At 38.0% G+C, this 22,593-nt stretch overlaps 1 protein-coding gene across 7 annotated transcripts in view; it reads right to left on the minus strand.

Moving 5' to 3' along the window:
- The window catches only part of ANO4 (anoctamin 4), a 199,672-nt gene that overhangs the window by 88,337 nt on the left and 88,742 nt on the right, over window positions 1–22,593 (minus strand). For 5 of the 7 annotated variants that reach the window (XM_051636778.1, XM_051636805.1, XM_051636796.1 and 2 more), the window contains 2 exons: window positions 22,280–22,416; window positions 15,599–15,757 (listed from right to left, as the gene is read on the minus strand). In XM_051636778.1, the coding sequence (XP_051492738.1) occupies window positions 15,599–15,757; window positions 22,280–22,416 (296 nt within the window). The remainder of the gene's footprint in view (window positions 1–15,598; window positions 15,758–22,279; window positions 22,417–22,593) is intronic. The other 2 variants (XM_051636787.1, XM_051636771.1) reach the window with 2 other exon arrangements.

Genomic DNA, 22,593 nt, shown 5'->3' on the forward strand with positions numbered 1-22,593 from the left:
GTCAAGTTGAACACTACTGAAACATTACAGTGATATGGCAAGGGAGGCTTCTGGTTTTTAGGAAAAAGACTGGACAAACAATTGGAAGCATGTAGTTGGCCTGCCCTTGGAGCTAAGGGAAGGATTTCCAGCCTCCTAAGACCCCCACACCCTCTCAGTCTCCTCTATTAGGATTTGCAATAGAATCAAGTAGTTGTAAAACACTGTAAAACCTCACTTAATTTGGCTCAGCTTATCTTCCCTCTGCCCTGAAAGATGTACTAATACAACAGTGATGAAACCGAGTATTTTATCTTGAGAGACAATACATTAGGAATACAAGCATAGCAGGAACCAAGGATCAGAAAAAAACAACCAAACAACAGGGCAATTCAGAGAGCAAATCATGGTGTCACATCCTGTTAAAAGCCAGAGATCTGGAAAAGTGGCCTTATGCTCAGCACAGCTCCCTCTGGCTGCTACAAGAAGCCTTGAAGCCCAACAGCGTTTTTAGGACTTTGTTAATAATTAGGGAAAGGAAATTCAAAGAATCTTAGAAAGAGGGGTCTGAACAATACAGAGCAGGGACAGGGACATCATCGGTGTATTTGGCATAAAGCCCTGGCACTCATACTATGGGACAGGATCTAAAAGAGAGATGTGGAGATGTTTGAATGAGCATGGGGTGTTCAACCTTGGGAATAAAAGAGGCAATCTCAAAATGCTCCACAGAACAAGTCAGTTCTGGGAGACTTGGAGCAGGAGAAGGAAGACAGACAAGAGTTCCTTAGTTCCCCCAGTGTGGCTGAGACATTAGCTCAAGCAGGGAGAGCTTTAAGGGTTAAGTATGAGCTAAAAGTGTTGTTTGCTATATTTTCTACTTTAACTCTGGTACCTAATATTTTGCTAAAATAAGACTTTTCTGAACATTCAGCTTTTTTGGTCTTTATATGAACCTTAGGTGAACCTGAAAAGACCAAGGCATAGCACCTTTTCAAAGGCAACAGGTGCAACTACAGTGGATCCACAAATCCCATCTAACACCAGCCTAGGAATTCCAGGAGCTGGGATGTGGTGCTGTAAGGATGACATGGTGAGCTGACAGTGTCTAATCTGGGATAAAAAGAAAAGCCCTATATCATGTTCCCAATGTGGATGTTACTGTGATGATCTCTGGCAAGAAGGCAGCAAAGAAAAGATGGTTCCTGACTTTGGAAAAACCAAAAACCATCATCCACACTGCCTTGTATTGCTTTCACCATATCAAAACCAAGAAAGAGATAAAGAGCTATCTGATAAAAATTAAAGATGTTTCAGGCAAAAATGGTCTTTACTGTGTAAGTTTCACAAATCTATCAAATTTTCTTCAGAGATAATTTTACTATATTTTTAACAGTATTTTTATGGAGCACTTAGTGTGGAACATAATATAATTTTACTTAAAATGAATTTCTGAGATCTTCAGGTTCTTCAGGTTCTGGCTTCAAGGTCAAAATTAAGCCATTAAGGGCACTAGAAACATATCCACTCTGTCAAAAAGATGTACACTTAACTCAGAACAATTCAATTTACAAGAGGCTAGATACTCAAGAGTAACACAATGAACAGATCAGTGCTTTTGGGTATTGGTAACAGCTTGTTGACAGTGCTCCAAGGCTTTACTGATATAATTAAGGAGAATATTTGACAGGCATTTAGAGAGGTGCATATGCATTTTTTAGAAAACACAAATTCTAGGTATTCAAGAAAACCTGAAACATATTCATGTTGCTACTGCAAATTTTTAGGATCTGACTGTGATAATCTCTGAACACGGGATAAGAGATACAGTATGAGTACAGTATGAGTAGTCCATTCACTTCCATGTGTATCTTGTTGAGACCTGAACCAAGCTTTGGGCCAGGCACAGTGCCCCAGGCTGTTGATCTGATTTTACTTTCCTGAAGTCACAGGAAGTAAAATGCTTGTGCAGTGAATCTGACTGCAAAGGCTGCCCTCAGCTCATTTCTGCATCGGCAATCAGAGTTTAGGAAATGAAGTTTTCTTTCATGTTATATAGTATCGAATGGAAAATATCCTTGATATCTTGCAGGTAGTCTATGGAATAAATTAAGAACAGAAAAAGCAAATAAAACCTTTTCTTACCTTGGCATAGTTAGTTCTATAGGAATATTTCATTGGTCAGCTGTGATGCCATTTAAGAGAGAAAAGCATTTTTTTTCAACATCAAACTGAGTAACTTATATGAAAATGAAGCAAATTGAACAAGATGAGACAACTAAATTTGATTTAATCTTAAATATTTTCCACACAAATTAGCATGTTTTGGTATATTACTGGATTATATAATCACTTCTAATATTTTATCTTTTTTTTTTTACTTTCTATATTTTGTTTTTAAAGCTAAGCCCTTCTTATAAAATAGCATGGTGTTTTAATATCTGACATTTAATTTTTATGAATTTTAACTTAAGTAGATTATATTTAAATAAATTTAAATAAATTTGATTACATAAATTTAATTTAAAATAAATGTTTTGCCATTTTCTTTCCTAGTCTAAAACTGTTTTCTGGGTCTGATCTATATTAATAGTTATTAATTCCTTTCCTTTCTCCTCCACTGCCTTCTGTTAAGTCATTCGCCATAAATACAAAAATTTGTTTCAAGATGTTAAGGGCTTTTCTTGCACTTCTAAAGAGATTTTTCACTCAGATTTTGACAGGGGGAGTAATACAGTGTGAATGGTTCTTTTCTTACTTGTCTGCTGTAATTTAATGTGTGTATGCCTCCACAATTTGATACAACTTCCTCTTGATGCTTTCTGACCATCATCTTTCTCCTTCTCTTTCCCAAAACTCCAGTGTGCTCACCTTCAGGCCAAGGTGGAAATTTAAATTAACATAGCAAGCACTCATCAATTCACAATCAAAACAGCAAAGAACAAAAGATGTCAAAGGATGAAATATGTGCAGAAGCATTAACCCATTCCGCAGTTTGGGGGTAATTCTATTAGCTCGTTGCTTTACATTCCACCAGTATTGGGGCTGATCCTTCAATCCACAGTTCTCCTCTCATAAATCCATGGGTATCACTTGGGCACAGGACAAACAAAACTGCTTATCTTCAGCAGTGCATCGATACAGCATGTGCCAGATACCTGACCTGGTTTCCCCTGCTGGACACTGACAGGCTGCTATATTTGTATCAAAACACTGGCACCATCATGGCTCTAGGCCCCCTGATCTTGAGAAGGTGCCTGAAGGCTTACTCCCCAGGAGCAGACATCACAGGTGTGATTCAGGGCAACTATGTTTAGATGTCTGCAACGGAGAGGAACAAGCACCTTCAGGGTACAATTCACTTGTTCTCTTTTCCTCAGAATGAGCCCCAGAAGGGTATGTTCGTTTCCAGCCAGATGTCTACATTGCAAACAGCTACAGTCATAAAACTGGTCTTTTTCCTCTTGGAGCTCAGCAATACAACCTCTGTATTTTCACTGGACTCCTGGCCACCCACCACAACTTCTGCAGTAGTGTGGATAATTATTTCCTACAGCTGCACTTTCACAGGTGGCTCTAGTTCCCTGCTCAGCTGTCTTGGACTCATCACAGGGACAATAAGTGATTCAGAACATTTTATAAGGCCTTTGCTGCCATCCATTTTCCCCATCCCACCTTATTCATTGTGCCCACACAGAGAGCACACATGGAAACAGATCTGTAAATAACAAAACCTCCCTCTGGTGTACTTTGCACTTCAAAAGGCCTCTTGATTTTGGTCAGTACCTTCTGTATTTTATTACTTGAATTTTTCTTTCCTGTGATTTTCTGAAGGTATTGATAAAATTCATAAATTTGCACAAGGCTGTTGACCCTGGATGTTCTACACACAATGGCTTCCATCCACTGAACTGCTGTTTCAGGACATTTTTTTTTAATCCAAACCTGTCTCAGAAAGGCCCAGTTTCCAATGGCAATAGCACTCACAGTACAAACTCAAGAACTCTGAAGATGAAAGGCCAGGCTGTAGTCTGCACTGAACTACAGATACAGAAGAAAAAAGCCATCCTGACCTAGTACTAGTGACAGTTCTGCTTCAGAAAGCTAAGCTTCTGACTTGCCTTCCTGCCAGCACTCCTGTGATGGTAGAAAGCCTGAGCTTCTCCAGATTCCCCAGAAAATGAAGTCACAGATCAGATTACTAATTTATAATGCAGAGAAAGGCAAAGAAGCCTAGGTATGGAAAGACAAGTTCCTGAGCGGAGAAGAACATATAAAGAGCAGTGAGTAAACTCTGAGTTATCAAAATTACTGGAGGTTTGGTTAATCCATATTAAAACTGTTTTAAGCAGAAGGTTGGAGTACAGACCTTCTGAGGTATTTTCCAACATGAATTATCCTATGATTCTATAAAAAGGCAGTGTAAGAGCCAGTCCTCTGGACTGGACAAGAGTGCTTTCTAATTTGCTAACAAGCTTAAGAGATGGTGATTTCACTACCTATGTGTTCAATGTACATAAACCACAAGGAGAAAAATTCTGAAGAAGTGGGCCTGATGGAGAAAATGATCCTAAGAAGTATCTTTACAGAGAGACAGTTTTGGCTTTGAGCTAGTTGACAAGTGCTCAGTACTATGAAAAAATAAAGTACCTTTCATGTGATTCTTTCAGACTCCACAGGAAATGTATACATTTCTTTTTAACAAAATGGATTGCAACAAAGAAAAAGATACCTTTCTTTTGCTTTCCACTCCCAAGTAAAAATAATGTCAGGGATCTTGAACTTAAGCATACTTGGTGAATGGGCTTTCAGACATAATCTGTTCCCTCAAGAAGAGTAAATTCAGAGCTCTTCAGACAATGATATTGAAATTTATATCCAAAATTATTTTATATGTCTGCATTACAAACAAGCTAGAAGAAGCGATGCACATAAACGTCTCAGTGGCTTTCTCCTAAAAGCAGCTAACTTTTTTATAGCTTCTATTTTAAAGAAATAAAAAATTACATCACAGAACCTTAGTGTTATTGATGCTTGGTAATTGTTTAAATCAGATTTGCACAATTAGTGGAATCATGAGAATGTTATTAGTGACTCATTTAAATGGGCATTTTAAAGATAATTAATAAAAGAGTTTTAGCAGATTGATTAAAGAGACTTTATGCAATTTTCCTCACAAAAAAACCAACACCCAAACAAAGCAGAATATAAAAATGTTAAAAGTGTAGAAAAATATGTTCATTGGAATGTAGCAACTACCAGACAAGCAAATACACTTGATGATACACTTCTTTCAGAAGACATTTTCTGCTTCTGAAACAAAGCCAATTAAAACTAAATATGTGAAAAGAATACACTAAAATGAGATGAATAGGTTGTAACAGCTTATCATGGGAGATAATTTTCCTGGCAATTTAACTTAAAAACCTAATACCTAAATTCAAGGCCCTAAATTTCTACATAAGGAAACTGTGTAAACTCAATGTTAGATATGTTGTTACAGAAACAGAAAAATATGGGAAAACTATATAAATCTTCTTCTCATGCATAGAAGTGTGTGAAAAATCCCTGAATATTCTACCATTATTGACATTTATAAAATAACCTGAAAGGGGAATGTCAAATAAACACATTGGAAACAAAGAGGAAACGTCTCAAAATCTACCAGTCATTAAAAATAACATGAACTTTGCAGGCTGGAAGAGAAACTATAGAGTCATGGTTTCTAGATTTTACATGTTTCTGTTTTGTTCTTCTGCTATCTTCATTTTCACTGTGGAGGTTTTCCTCTTTACGAAAAGTTTTGGATTTAAAAAAGGTGTAAGAGAAGATTGTTAAAAAAAGTAAGACCAAAGTTGTTATAATGGTGCTTGACAGTGGAGACTTCAGAAAGGGGACTCAGTTTCATTCGTTATAAAAAGAAAGATCCATTTGAGTCTATTAACAGAAACAACAACAAGAAGTATCAAAGAAAAGCAGTAAGTACTGTACCATGAGTACATGTACCTCCAAGAGGAAAGAAAAGAGTCTTTACACTATTTTGCCTAACAGATGCTTTCAGAGATTCTTTTAAAAGCTTTCACATAAGAATATGCAAGATATTGCTGCACAGAAGAGAGTTTTGCAAACCAGCTAAAACTTCAAGCAGGGTGACATGACTAATTGGCTGACAGAGGTTTCAGTCAATGTGGCTATCTCAGGAACATTCTTCCCTCAGGCCAGGCTTTATTAAACTTCATTCACAGCATCATTTCATTACTACTTGAAAGGGAAGAAACAAAGATGTAAATACGCAGTAGATAATGCTGCATTTAATTTGGGCCTAGAGAGCCATAAACTGAAGTCTTTTTCAAGAAAGTCTGTGCACTGAGGTAATTTGACTAGCTTTATTTGCAAAGCTCTTACCACAATAAAATACAGTTAATCCAAGCCACATAGTGCCAATGCTCCACTCACTCCATGACTGAATTAACTTGGCAAGACAAAGAAAGGAATCAGACAATGAGAGTGCCTGGAGACTTTGTGCCAAGAGTGGATGAGAAAGGGGATTTTCCTTTCCAGATTCATATTTCCCTCCTGGGACTACTTGTAGGGTCCGCAGCCACACACCCCTTCATGCTGCAGGGGAAGACGCAAATTTTCCTAGACCAAGAAGGCACTGCAGCCATTTGAAATCATTACAGCTTAATGCTGTAAATAAAATGCCGTCTTTTCAAAACAAGTTCAACACCAAATCATCAACATGAATGAGAATGTAAAATGTACTACTGGCTTTTCTATATACTCTGTCTTTTTGTTCCCTACAGACAGCTCTACATTTCTTCTCATTAAGCCAGAACTATCAGGGAGTGTCACAGCAAACCAGTCATGTCACCTTTGGGCAATGAAAGCTCTCACTGTGCATTAAATGATTGTAGCCTTCTGCATTACACTTGTTCCTGATGCAGGCAAAAAACATCTCAATAATAATTGCAGTTTAAGGTCAATTATTGTAAAGGGAAAGGTGACTTTTGACATATAGGGGACATCTCACATGTAACCTTCACAGTTTTTTTTAAATCTATTGACTGTTTTTTTCCATGAGCCTGGTGTCCTTCAGAAGGTTTTTGACATTCTGATTTGTGAAAACTGCTTACAGGAAACTTTGACAAAAAAATCCTATTCGACACTTCTGAAGGAAAAGAAGTATCTCAGGGGCCTCTTTATCCCTTTGTCAGTTATCTACATGTTTTCTATATTACCTCCATACTCCATGAAAAAGCCATCCTTTTTTCAAATATAGATCAATTTTTCAACAACAGTATCTTAGTCTACTAGCTTTACAAAATCCTGTTAAAGGCTGGAATTCATCAACTCAGGAACATACTCATTTTCATTCATATTTCATTTCCCTCAGACAATCAAGAAGGTTACTTTTAACAACTGCACACTGCAATTTGCGTTCAGGCTCTATCCGTCCAGACTTCCATGTACCTCCTCAATGCTCTTTTCTAAATTGCCACTGTGCTGGACAGTGGACATGGTATCTAAAATCTAAATAATTTTCTTTCAGAAGCCCAAGCAGCAGAAAACTCCTCCACTGTTAGTGACAATGCTTTTTGGCATAAAGCACTCTCTGGAAAGGGACATTGTTCTGTTTGTATCTATGCATTTTTGCCATAAAACGCTATTGAAAAGAGACTCCACTTGCTATTTGCACTAAATAATTAACTAACAATAAATCTTCAGTAGACCAGTCTGTTTTTAACCTGCTCTGGCTGAATTTGGATTAAATAAACTGCTTAATATTTTAAATTAAACAGCTGGAAGCACTTTCACTTATAACACGTGACGAGCTTGCATTTCAGTGTGGTTCCCTTGTTGCAGGCATAGTTTATGTCACTTGGATGTCTCCATCTGTGATTCGTAGATGCAATCAGACACAATGCTTCAACATTAAATAACAAACTGCACCTGCTAACAATAGGATATTCTGCTGTTTCTGACACCCCAGCTCCTGGAGACTGCATAATTTGTCCTGTAAGTTCATTAGCTGTAGATATTTACATAATACTAGTATCAGAAAAATGAGAAACTGAAGAAGCTTACTAGAGTGTATGAAAGTGACCATATACTTGATATTAGTTAACCATGTTAGATTAACATTGAGCTGTATCTGTGGCGAGTTGACCCTGGCTTGATGTCAGGTGCCCACCAAAGCCTCTCAATCACTTTCCTCCTCAGCTGGGCAAGGAAAAGAAAATATAAAGAAAACCTCATGGGTCAAGATATGTGTAGGGACAGAACACTCACCAAATACTGTCAGGGGCAAAACAGACTCAATGTGGGGAAATTAATTTCATCTATTATCAATCAAATCAGAGTAAGATAATGAGAAAGCAAATCTTAAAAAGACCTCCTCACACCCCTTCCTTCTTTCCTGGCTCAACTTCAATCCTAGTTTTCTCTACCTCTTACCCCCAGGCGGCACAGCAGGAAGGCAAATGAGGGTTGTAGTAAGTTCATCACACGTTGTCTCTGTTCTTCCTTCTTTGTTCCTCTGCTCCAGTGTGGGGCCCTCCCATGGCATACAGTCCAACACAAACTTCTCCAATGTGACTCCTTTCCATGGGCTGCAGTTCTTTACAAACTGCTCCAGCATGGGTTTCAATCCACAGAGTGCAGTCCTTCAGGAACAGGCTGCTCCAGCATGGGTCCCCCATGGGGTCATAAACCCTGCAGGAGACCTGCTTCAGTATGGTCTCCTCCCTCCACAGGTTCACAGGTCCTGCCAGGAGCCTGTTCCAGCATGGTTTTTCCATGTGGTCACAGCCTCCTTTGGGCAAATCCACCTACTCCAGTGCAAGATCCTCCATGGGCTGCAGGTGGATATCTCCTCAACCATAAACCTCTGCGGGTTGCAGGGGGACAGCTTGCCTTTCCATGGTCTTTACCATAGGCAACAAGGGAATCTCTTTTCTGGCATGTGAAGAAATTTCTCCCCCTCCTTCTTCACTGACCTTGCTGTCTGCAAAGCTTTTTCTTTCACATATTCTCATTCCTCTCTCTGGCTGCTGTTGTGCAGCAGTTTTCCCCCCCCTTCTTCAATATGTTATATCAGAGGCACTGTCACTGATGGACTTGGCTTTGGCCAGCTGTGGGCCTGTCTTGCAGCTGGCTGGCATTGGCTCTGAGAGACATAGGGGAAACCTCTAGCAGCTTCTCATAGAAGCCACCCCCGTAGTCCCCTTACTACTAAAACCTTGCCATGCAAGCCCAATACAACATTTGATCTCCAAAAACCAAGAAGGCCTATTTCTGTCTGAATGCCAGTTTGTCCTAAAGAGAAGGCTGTTAGCCATAGGCAACATCCCCCATGCTTGCAAAGTATGGATTACCAACACATGCACAGCTTTCCCAGGGCTTCCCAGCACATATCTCACACAGTGGATGATCAGAGATATCTTTCTCTCTGTAAAAAAAAAAAAAAGCTCAGAGGACAGCAGATGCAGTTTTGATGGTGGAAGCTTTCCATGGCCACCCTTTTCTCTAGTGGATAGGGGGTTTTGGTATGTACAGAGTAAGTTCAGTATGACAAGGAAAGGATACGAGCACCAAAGGAAAACTTAGAAACCAGGAAAAGATTCTCCAGCTGACCTGCAGCTTGCTCCTGGCCACCACATGAACTCTCCTGGCAAGCTGCAAATATCTTTTGGGCCATAGGCTGTTGTTTCAATAACTGAATAAACTGACATCACAACTGAAAAAGAAACTTGAGAGCCAACTCCAAAGGCACTGAGATTTTATTGTGCACTGGTTCTGAGAGGACTAAATTACATAAGCTAAATTTATAAAACACTTTTCTGCACTCAGTTCTGTAAACAACACTTGGGGTCTGGAAGTCAGCTTAATTCATTTCTGCCCATGAATCACACTCAGCAATAACGTTTATGTAACAGGAGTCTCATGAACAATTGCAGTGATGACGCACAAACCAGAAAAAAGTGTATTAGTCTCAAAAAACTGTTTCGGCTCTGAAGTACTAACAACAACAAAAAGTAGTAGATGTAATTTTTTCCAGAAAGAAATATGATCATATTTAACTGTGCTCAGGAGTATCAGCTGTTGATTATAACTTCTCTTTCACATCACCACTTTATAAGCACAACTATATTTAAAAATTCAGTCTTTGAAGTTCTTATTTTTTTCATACTCATTCTTTATTTCTAACTTTTATCTCACTTTGACATGGTCAGAAGTCTATTTTGGTTTTACACTCAGGGACGAGCCAAAAGTCACAGAGACACTATATTGTGTGCCCTTTCTGTCATCTGTAATTTCTCTCAACATTCATAATTTTAAACCAGGCTTCAAGTTTCTGCTAAATATGTTTCTTACTGAACACGTTTCTAGCTATCAAAGTCCTGTCCCATTTGCACAAAGTTACAGCCACATTAAGAGAGAACATTTAGTAAAACTCCTACTGCATCTCCATGGAACTATCTACATCCATTTGCAAACTTGAAACATCATGAAATAGTATTATCCTATAATTACATTGGATCAACTAATGAGAAAGATCTCTAAACACAACTTGGAAACTCAGATTATACCTGCTAGCAGATATTTGTTCATACAACAAAAGTGAAGCTTGCACTGTGCTTTTCCTCCCTGTCTTCTTGGGTTTTCTCCAGAAAAACCCTATTATGTATTTCTACTGTCTATTGTATGCACCAGCTGCATATCAGCTGCCAGATGTTACCCCAGAAATGTCAGCTGCTGCTTGAGGCAGGCAGTGAATGCAATTAGAGATGCCCTGGTGACAGTTTGACACTTAACAGTGGCAATGTTTAAATTTTTAATTGGGCATGTAACACAAAACTCACACAATTTGGATTGTTCCTGAAAACTGGACCTGAAAGCAGCACACTACACTAACACCTTTTTTTCTACACTGCCCAAAGATCAATGTGTGGGCAGAAGCCCAAACAGATTGACTGCTTTTTGTAAAATATCTGAAATTAGTTCCTGAAACATATTCCTCATTCAGTAGTTGTGAGGAGATCTGCTTTTTTAAGGCAGTAAGGAAAGCTAAAGCTATTGCTTTAAAGCAGTTAATTGCTTCTATGCTGAAACATTAGTACAAATAAATATGAAAAAAATATATATATAAAAGGGCCTGAATACTACTTTCACTACTTATATGATCAGTTCCCCTTTACTACATTTCTATGTATCAATTTCTACCAGCATGTCAAATGCCTTTTAAAATAAACTTACAAATCAACAGTATCAAATCAATTCACAAATTATAAATTAAAAACTTTGGACACAATCATTAAGCAAAATGCATCAAGTAAATTTAGTAGTAGAATGACTCTGTATTAATTAGTTTAGTGCAGTCATGAGAAGCAAAATAAAAACCAAACAACATAAAAACATGCCAAGTTCAAACTAATTGCACTCTATTCCATGGGCTACATGACCAGATCCTAATCAACACTAGATTAATTTAGGATACACAGTATTTACTTAAATCTAAGATGACCTTGTTCTTCTCTTTGCAAATTACAAATCTGTTGTAATGTTGTCTGTGCATGTTCATCCAGCATAGATTTCTTTGTGCTATCTTACTATCTTCATGTGCTATCTTCTTGTGCTATCTACTCTTCATTTGTATTGCATCTCAGTCCAGCTTAAACAGGTTGCAAGTGAACAAGTTACGTACATGAGCTGCTCCATGCTGGCTACCTCTGTGCATGCTCTATTAGTGTAATATAATTTAAAGAACCGTGCTGAAAGATGCCTGTAATACTGTATCCATATACCAGCACAGCATAGTTACTATTTACAGCAATTTAACTCTACCTGGCCATTTAGGACTGGGATTAAAATATATTAATTGAAGCTACAGGAATAATTTGGGGTAAGTGAATTTTGCTGGATTTTGGACAAGAGGTTTAATTTACAAATCTTTTTTGTGAAAAATGTCATCAGACCAATGTAATTCCGACTCTGCATTCTCACTAGAAAAGACAGGTTTTTTTACAGTCCCAGACAGATGAACACTGTAGTTGGAATAACAGACATTATCTGTACATTCTCTTTACACAAAGATGATCATAAGTTATTTTTATTTTTTCTTCTGAGTGTCAGTGGGCTGATCTTAGTCTCAGGTTTATCTTGTATTTGGATAAATATGAAAGATACGCTCAGAATGTGGACAGTAGTACCTTGTCTCCTGTTGACAGTCGGCCAGTCAGCTCTGGAAGGTATGAGTCTCGTGTAACGTTTACAGAAGGTCTCAGTGCCTACAAACCAGGAATGCTGTTGGTACTTCAACTCTGATAAGAACTTGCTCCATTTGAGGACTGCCTTCTTGGTTTTACCCAATACATAAGTTTGTTCCAATGAGTATTAAAAAATACAAGAATCATTATAAATTATCAAGAATCCTTGAGCCAAGATACTGCAGTTATTTGTCTCAATTGTGAGACACTGTAAAAAAGGACAACTCAATATAGGAAATTTTATATTGGGCTGAAAAGAAAATACAGTCTCTTTTCCTGTAGTGACCTATGTTTTCAATTAGCTTACCTAGAGCTCCTATGCATGCGATAACATGTTGGATGTGATAAATGTTGGACTGGGACAACACAGTCATCCTATTCAGACCAAATATATACTGAAAAGCAGTGAGAAGGGTCATAAAAATATGTATGCTCTTCCATTCAATTAGAATTCACTCTTACATCTTTTGTTTTCTATACCTTCACTAATTTAATGATCAGTTCATTGTTCTGGGATCCCCTCATTACTGGTTATAGTAAATCTGGCAGACCTTCCATAGGAGAGTGTAGCTGTGGTGTAGCTGAGGAATGTGAATGTACATTCATTGGGGAATATCTGCAAAATGTTATCACTTCTTCCTAGAGTCAGAAATATATACCTGTTCAGACCTTTCTCAACTACATGTTCTTGACATTTTGCTTGAAATTATCTCAACATTTATGAACTCATTTCAGATTCACTTTCTCATTTCATGCTGTTAACTGAATACTGGGCTCACTTCACCCACCACTTCCTGGCTATTTTCCTGTGCTACACTCGTCAGCAAGTCACTGCAGTGCATTTTTCTCTCTCCACAGTGTGTCCAAGGAGTATAGTTTTGAAACTGGAGTGTGAACAGCTGTAAGTTTTCCTCTCTGCCACTGATTTCACATTAAAAAGACAGGTCTAACAAAATCAAATGTCAATATATGAATGGCCACAAGTCAAAGGAGAGTGATCCAACAACTACAAAAAATTCATAGAAGGGAAAAAATTTATCTCAGCCCAGTGGCTGCAGCCTGTTGCCTCTGTATAAATTCTGTGGCCAAAGCTGCAGACAATTCTCTCATTTTATCCAGGAGCAAACTTTTCCCACTGGAAGCAATATATTCTATATATTATATATTATACATTATATGTTATATATCATATATCATATATCATATATCATATATATTTATGATGTGTTATATATTAGCAACTAGAAAACAAAACTGTTGTTAAAATCTTCCAGAATTGAAAGTCAGAATGATGCATAGTGTCATCTAAAGAAGTGAAAATAATGAGGAATAATCTAGGCATTAACTGTTCATACTGCTTTGTTTAAGCCTAAGTTTTACGCAGCACAGTTGTCACTCTGTGGGGAGGGGGAAAGGAGCATACCAAGAATGTACTTATTTCCTTCAGGATTATAATTCAATTTAGAAACTAACATGATCATAAAATATACATGCTAGAGTTTAATTTTAGGTCAAAGTCAGATGTGAAAAAAGATTGCTACCCTAGGTTTCAGAAACATTAGCCTGACTCATGTAACACAATGTCATTTTGATCATTTTGAGTTTAGAAAATGTGCAATTACTGATGCTGACAAGAAGTCACACTGAGGCCAAAGGAGATTAATAAGAAATAAAACTACATGTCAGTAGCATAATAGAAACTGAAATGAATAATCAAATGGGCAGAAGATGAATGCAGCCTAGGCAGCAAAGTCCAAATAAATGGGCCTGAAAGCCACAAAAAAACTTAAGTAAGCACTTAAATTATCAATTTGAAAAAGTTTTCTGTGTGAAGTGTTGCAATAAGTTTCCCAATACTTAACATATAAAGTGATGTCATAACTTTCACTGCTGACCTTAGTACATTAATAACTGCAAAAATCACAAAGCGAGAAAGGTTCAAAACTACTGGGCAGATATATAAATATGGAGCTTTCCTTCCACTTTCATTTTCTACACTGCCCAAACTTCAGAGATTTCTTCAGCATCTCTCCTGGCAGGAGCAGGGCAAAATTCTGGGATGTGAAACTGAACAGCTTCAGCAACACTCCAGTGTTCTTGTATGTTGAGTTACAACTCCTACAGACAGTGGTATGTTTACAGGAAACGTAACAACTGAACAGTTGCCACTGAAAACACCTACCAACTGTAGCCACACTGAAGATTCCAGGTTATTTGAAGGAATAGTTTATGGTAACTCATTGATATAACCAATTATATGCTCTTATAGACTTATATTCACCAGTGACTGTTAATTCAAAAACAATTAAAGAAACTGAAGTATTTTAATTATTCTGGAAAAAGAGTCCATTTTTTCCTCCCCAGTATTCTCTAAAGAAAGGTGCCTTTCAAGTACACATGCAGAATATCTACACATATACCAGGAATTCAGTAAAAGAAATTGAGAAAACGTACAACTACATAATTGACCAAAGCCTGCAATCTGATAATTCTGCTGCTGCTTCCGTCAGTGGCTGCATGACAATACATAGTCGCATTAGTGTGACTCGAATGAGCACAAACAAAGGTAAATATTCAGCAATTTCTATTCTGCACAGAAGTGCAACTTAAGCCCTGTTTAAGCACACTTTCAAGTTTAAGAAAGAACATAGCGTAGGCAAAAGAGATAATGATCTCTTTAAGCCTTGCTCCTGCTACCTATCACATCATTGCATTTTTAGACACTTTACATTCATTTTTACACTCTTGTTTAGAAAAGATTTACTATTTTAGGACCTTGTGTTGGAAATAACATCGATAGAAATTATTTATATGTACTGTCCAATTATTTCGATTTTTAAGATTAAGACAGAAGGAAATATTTTAGGCTGTTTTCAAGCTATCAAAATACCGTTCAAGTCCCTGTGCCTAAGCTGACAGGGAAATGAAGGCAGGGGTCTAGTTAGGTCTCTGGAAAGAGTGCCAAGAGCCTCAGCATAGAGCAGGTAGCTAAAAGGAAACACAGGTGTAGAAATGTGGATTTCACTCAGTAGACTTCAAGCCATACAAACTCAGCACTTGTTTTCTCTATTGCACAGCAAAGTGGATGAAATTCTGTGGCCTACTTGTGCATAAGGTTGAAAAAGATGACTGTAATGGCCTGTTTTGGCCTTCAATTTGTGTGTCTGATTTTCCTTTAGGCTATGTTTTCCCACTGCTCTGGCAATAAATAGCCTATATTTCGGCATGCTTAAAAGCATTTTTCCATTGTTATAACACAGTAAAGCAGATTCAGAGTAAAGAAAACTCATAGCCTAAAATTCTGCACAGCTTTAAACATTGGAAGGTTTTTTTCAAGGAAGCTCTCTTACTTCTTTTTCCATTTGAAGACCTTCTGCTCTGATATTTCTCTCAAATACTTCCCTCTTTTCTGTCTGTGGATTAGATTTTCTGTATACCAGGATGTAGTCAATCCGACATTTCCCATCTCTAAAATAGAGTCCATTGGTTTTGTTCTTATCAGGTACTTCCTGTAAAAAGAAAGTAAAACATTTCAGTAATATTAATTTGTCTTGGTAATTACTGCATTACTGTTAGCATCAGCAGTTTTCAGTAATGCTCAACATGAAAGATAAGGAATCAGAACAAGCTGTTCAAGTTATTAGATGCTTCTTAGAAGACCAGGAAGTGGTCTTAGACAGATGTTTGGTCATACAGGCATGGGATAGGAGAGAATGCAAACAAATCTTCCTCCCCCACCACCCTCCAGGAAATTAGGAACAATCTCTTACATATAAAATAGAAATTACTGTTACTGAAGCATAAATTTAAAATTAAGAACTAACTATGGTAGAATGTCTTTGTACATATGCAAAGAATAAACAATGGCATGAAGATTTACTGTAGCAAGAAACACTAAGACTTCTCTAAGAATCTCCGTGTCATTGATTTGCAATTACTATGATACCACTGCCTCACAGAACACAAAAAGGACATGAAGGTCCTGTACCCACCTCATCATACTTCATTAGACTAATTAGAGAGTATTCTGGGCTCACGGGATAGCTGAGGTAGCCTCCCAGATTTATTTGAAAATAACTCTTCGTATTTGGTCTAACACAATAAATACTGTTTCTTGGCTACATCCTGCAAAGAATGTGCCTGTTCAAATATTAGCTCTGACAGACAGAAACAACTTGATTGAACTGTCAATAAGAGGTCAAGCAGGTCCCTCTCCTGAAACCAAAATGCTGGTCTCTTAAGAAATTTGTGAGACAAAACTCTCTACAAATCTCCCTCTCAAAGTAACACTACTTCCACATAATACAAGTTCTTCCCAGAGATTAAGCTTTTGCTTTCAAATAAGTTGAGATTGCGTGGCAGTTTGTAGGCTGGCGTGTTTTGTACTAGAAAGGTGCACTCTGAATGATAAATGGGAACAAACAGCACTCTGTCAGAGCAGTTTAATGAGTAGGGGTCTTCAAGGACCACAAGATCAGTCAAGCTCCAAGATGAAGGAAGAGTTAAGCTAATTCCTCTCTGTTCTTTTCAGAATTTCCTGCCAGAAATAGCCATGCCCTATAATAGTTGATCAAATTTCTGGGGAAAAAAAAAAAGGAAAGAAAGAGTATTTTGCCTTTCACATCCAGGCACAGTAGGGAATTTTCAAAATACTTTCCCCATAGGAGAACTGCTTCTTAATTTAAATGGCAAAATATGAACATAGTAACAGGACACGTGATTCTTAGAGGGGAAAAAAAATAAAAGAAAAAGAATAAACCCATTCAAAGAGCTTAGCATAAGCTATACTTCTGATTCTCAGCAGGCATTTCGATTAAATGGAAAAACCAAAGAAAGAATCCCAAATGTCCCGTCCCCTTGGTACATCCAGTTTACTGTAGGCAGAAAGCAAATATTTCTAAGATTCTTTTATTGCAGTGCCTGACTCCTGACACATACAGACTTGATATAGTGGAACAGTCCTTCGAGCTGAAAAAGAAGCCCTAAGGAAATAACAGTAACAAACCATTTATATCTATACTGCATATCGTGCTGACAAATGATATTATCAGGATATCAGAAGTATTTGTCACAGAGCATTAAATATTAAAACAGCTCAGGAAGCACTATTTATTTTTTTCAATAAAATGTTTATGTTGAGAAAATGTAAAAAAACCAAAAAACCCAAGGGTTATTGCAGGTTATTTAAATAAAGGTAGGGTGCTGAAGGAGATTTAGAGGTGGTGGGTCAGCTTGGTGGTCCTGGTCTGATTTCTAAGCTTCCTGCTGAGCAACCTCTCATGTTCTATAGGTCGCAGAGTCACTATGTGTATTTCAGCAAGTAAATTGGTGTAAGAGAAAAGGACCTGGAGAGCAAAACAATTTGTGCTGAGGAACTGCTGCCCACACTATGCAGGCTTGAGGGCTTGCTTTGGGCCCTCTCCTGTCTGATCCAGATTTACTGGACATCTCACAACTTATTTGCATGCAGAAGGAACGCAGGTTTGAAATTCATGACTGCTCTGGAGTGCAAACAAGGCATGGGTAGGGACAATTTAGACTCACTCCAAATGTACACTCTGATCCAAACTAAAATGTTAGCACAGACACACCCATAATGTACCACCAGGACCGTGCCTTAATGTGCAGTAATGATTCAGTAATGGAAAACAAATTTACACTTTATTCTTCCTATGTTTAATCTTTCTCTGAAGAAAAATGGTTTGTCCTACACTGACTGATCAGTGCATTTAGAACCTCACATTAAAGAGAATTTATGAGATTTAGCTGAATTATTTGACTTGTAGGACCTCTTCTCCGATAAATACATCTTCTTGAGACAACTACTTCCTTTTGGACTTGTGAAACACTCCAAACTACACCATTGATATTTTTCACTCAGATAGGCAGCTTGGACTCTTACCTGTACTTGGAGGTCCTTTTCACTTTAGGAACAGTGTGACAAATCAAGATTAATACACCCTACTAAACTGGTATAGCCTCTGAGAAGGAACACTTTCTGTAGCCCTTAGTTACAGCCTGTAAAGCAGCTTTAAAGATTGAGTCTAGATTTACAAGAAGACTGAGAATCTAACATATGAAGACAGTGGGATGGAGGGCACCCTCAGCAAGTTTGCAGATGACAACAAACTGACTAGTGCAGTCAATATGCCAGAGGGATGGGATGCTATCCAGAAGGACTCATGAAATTCAACAAGGCCAAGTGCAAGGTCCTGCACCTGGGTAGGAGCAATCCTTGCTATCAATACATGCTGGGGGATGATGTGATTGAGAGTAACCCTGTAGAAAGAGACTTGGGGGTCCTGGTGGATGAAAAATTAGACATGAGCAAACAATGTGCACTTGCAGCCCAGAGGGCCAACCACATCCTGAGCTACATCCAATGAAGTGTGGCCAGCAGATCAAGGGAGGTGATTCTGTCCCTCTACTCTGCTCTTGTGAGACCCCACCTGGAGTACGGTGTCCAGCTTTGAAGTCCTCAACACAAGAGGGACATGGACGTGTTGGAACGAGTCCAGAGAAGGGTTACAAAAATTATCAGAAAGCTAGAGCACCTCTCCTATGAAGACAGGCAGAGGCAGCTGGGATTGTTCAGCCTGAAGAGGAGAAGACTTTGGGGGGACCTCATAGCAGCCTTTCAGTACCTGAAGGGGGCTTCAGGAAAGTGGGGGGGGACTGTTCACAAGGGTGTGTAGTGATAGGATGAGGGGCAATGGTCTTAAACTAGAGCAAGGTAGATTTAGATTAGACATTAGGAAGAAGTTCTTTACAATGAGGGTGGTGAAGCACTGGAACAGGTTGCTCAGAGGTGTGGTGGAGGCTCCATCCCTGGAAACATTTAGAGTCAGGCTCGACCAGGCTCTGAGCAACCTGATCTAGTTAAAAAGGTCCCTGAGCACAGCCAGGGGCACTGGACTAGATGATCTTTAAAGGTCCCTTCCAACCCCACACACTCTGTGATTCTATGATTTGTAGTAGATGGGTTGGAACTACATGACCTTTAAGATCTCTGTGAACCCAAACCATTCTATGAATCTAAAGATGCATAAACATGAAATCTCTTCCAAGAAATGCACTCGTTTTCATATTCTCAGACCCAGAACTGGAAGATATCAATGTTCATAGACACACGGCTCATATACACATACATGCTAGGAGAGTTCTAGACTGAAGGGCTTGCCCCAAATATTTCATTATCCAAAATCAGAGACTTTGTAACCCTAACCGTTATAGAGACTTTAAATGGAATATTTAAACAAAAGTGCGGTTAGGGAACTCTAAGAAATTTGAAAGTTTAGCTGCAGGTCTTTAAAAAAATTAATCAGATGGGACTCCAATGTTTACTAATTTAATGACAGATTATTTCTTGATTCCTATTATTTTGGTACCTGATTATTATAAGTATGGATGCTCAATGAAGACAAGACCTCTGAATTATAAAGAGATCATATTTTCCTGTTGCTTGTGGCTGTTTGAAATTAGAGTCCCCTGCATGTAACTTCACAGCTGTTGCAGGGGGTTAGTATGTGCACCACTAACACTGATAACTAGTGCAGACAAACCCAGAACCACACAGTTTTTAAAGCTCTAATCAAAGAATGAGTGTATTTTTTCTCTGTGTGTTCTTTTTTTATAATATCCCTTTGCCCATTTAGATTACAATTTTGTGAAAGCTGCAACTTCCATGTTGCAGATATATTTTTCCATGTATCTCACTGGTTGGAATATGCTTCTTGATACCATAATATATTTAATTACGTGAAGAGTTTCTAACAATGAAATTATCTAGGCTGCAGAATCAAATGCTCAAAAGTTAGGAAGTAACAGAATTGTAGTTTTCTACCGTAGTTTTCAATTGTAGTTGTGTCTGAATGAAACATAAACCAAAGAAAAAAACGCAAGCTGAAAGGAAAAGCTGAATCCAAATCTTGAGCTGCATCTGCTAAGGAACTGTTGATAAAGCTCCATCCATAAAGTCTTCATTGGATCTTTTGGTAGAGTATGAACAACTAACAGTGGAAGCAAACAATAGGTCAATTTGTCAGCTACACAAAAGTGATAAGAAACCATTGCTATGTCCTTGTCAATTCTTTAGATTGTAAATTAATTTTAATTAATTCAAATGAAACCATATAAAATTATTTGGCTGCGATGTCAGCTTTAAAACTGAACCAAAGAAACCAAATCATTCAAGAGTGGCTTTCACTAGGGCCAGGCCTGATGGCATTAAGTGGGATTGACAGGCTCTCTTAGCTACTCAACAAAAAAACTGAAAGGAAGCTTGAAGCTTCAGAGTTCACTGTATAGTTGAGCTCTTATATCTATCCATACAAACTGTAAAACATCTATAGCAAACTATAAAACAGTGTATCTTTTCCTTCTGAAATTAAGCAGGGCCCAAGTACCGTGAAATTTTCTTGTAGATAGACTGCAGCATCTCTCAGCTCCCATTAAGACTTGCAGTCTTCCAGATTTTTTTTTTCCTTACATACATATATATATATATATATACACATGACCTACATTGCTATTTTTCTCAGTTATGGATAGGAAAGGGAAAAAAGATAATCTGTTCAACTAGGAAAATATTCCTCAGATATTTTCCCTTTCTCTTTAAAAAACAAGTAATACATCCAACAGGGAAAAAAAATGTTCTGCCCTAACAGCAGTATGTTACTCTATGTCATCCTCTGTCCTGACAATTTTCTGCTTGCTTTTCCTTTTTAACATGCAAAGATCATGTTCTTTTCACCCATGTTTTTATAGTTATGTTTTATGTTATAGTCCATACAGTACATGACCCAAAATGCAACATAGCAATATTGTTTCAGGTTAACCTATTACAACACGGGTAGACAAAGACGGCCCCTTGTATGGGAAGCTGGGGAAGAATGACGAGTAAAGGGGAAGATGAAATTTTGAGCAAGGACAAACATATCTCTGAGTGCCCTGATTTTTTTTTTTTCCTTTAATTATCTGTCTAAACATTCCAGGAGCGTGGCTTTCTATGGGCTGAATTTCTGGCAAAAAGAAAATCTCTAACTCTCTTCTCAGTAGCGTTTCACAAACGAATTTGAACCACAACCCCCTCTATCTCCTGAAAAAGACATAATAGGTAATTATATCTTCTAAATTTTATCTAAACTAATAAACAAAACAGGGTCAGGGCAAGGCCTTCAGCAATATCCTCTGGTTTTCTGTGCTTTTAATTGTTAATATGGTCTCTGCCAGATTTGTTCTTTGCCAGTCAGCCCTCTGCCAAAAACTCCTCAGGCATAGCTTGAAGGTAGTATCAGACCACTCCAGTGAGTAGCCTGGATGCAGCTGCACCCCTGAGGTGGGGTAAAGGAGTCAAGTCCCTGGTGTCCTCAGTCCCCGAGGAAACAGCTCAAACACCTATGGGTTGTAGGGCAGTTGCAGGTGAAGTTAAAGGGTATCACATTCCTTTTGGCACAGAAGACACAAATAAAGGAGTTTAGGCCCAAATTTTCATACTTGGATCTATGATGCTTTGTGTGCCTTCAGACATAATTTAAAAGGGACTATGTGCTTCATGACTCCTCCCTGGCACGTTTTCTGAATTACCATTACGCACCATCAGTTCACTTGTCCTTCACTGGAAGGGAATCATTCACATACTTAATATCCAATACTTCTCATGAGAGATTTATGATAAATTCTCTTCCTCCCTTCTCTTTCCACAAAAGGATTAATATAAGGCAAACTTTTCCATTATTTTCAAAGACAGTGAAGCATTAGGCTTGGCTGATTCAGAAAACAAGCAAACAACAAAAGCCCATATAGGCTTTTCAATGGGGGTATGAACTCAATAAAACCATAAAACCTCCTTTTAACTTGAGATACTTTATATTTCAGCATTATAATCTTAAAATGGAAAAAACCAGCCCCCATTACACAGGTCAGATACCAGTTGTCTTGCACAAAATGAGATTTTAAAATCAAATTACATTTAATCCTTCTTTATAATGAGCATGAATAATTATTATCTGAATATTTCTGTGTGTTCTTACCTCCCCCACAACTTCCAACCTGCTGGCATCATCAGAAGTACTGGTCAAATTACCGTGGTGAAGCAGGGAGTCATCATCTTTGGAAGGGCTGTTCACACCTTCTAAATCATCAAAAAAAATGTTGACATCCTTAGCTACTAAAAACAAAAATAAAAACACACATTTAAATAATCATTGAGCCAAATGAAGATACTGAGTATAACACACTGTCAACAATTTCACTTTTTAGTTCTGGTTTAAGTATCTACTATGTTAAATTTAAAATCTAATGCACACTGGAGAAGTACTTTCTTCACCAGTGAGCCACATATTGA

This window comes from Apus apus, chromosome 1 (genome assembly GCF_020740795.1).
Source record: "Apus apus isolate bApuApu2 chromosome 1, bApuApu2.pri.cur, whole genome shotgun sequence".
NCBI classification, from domain to species: Eukaryota; Metazoa; Chordata; class Aves; order Apodiformes; family Apodidae; genus Apus; species Apus apus.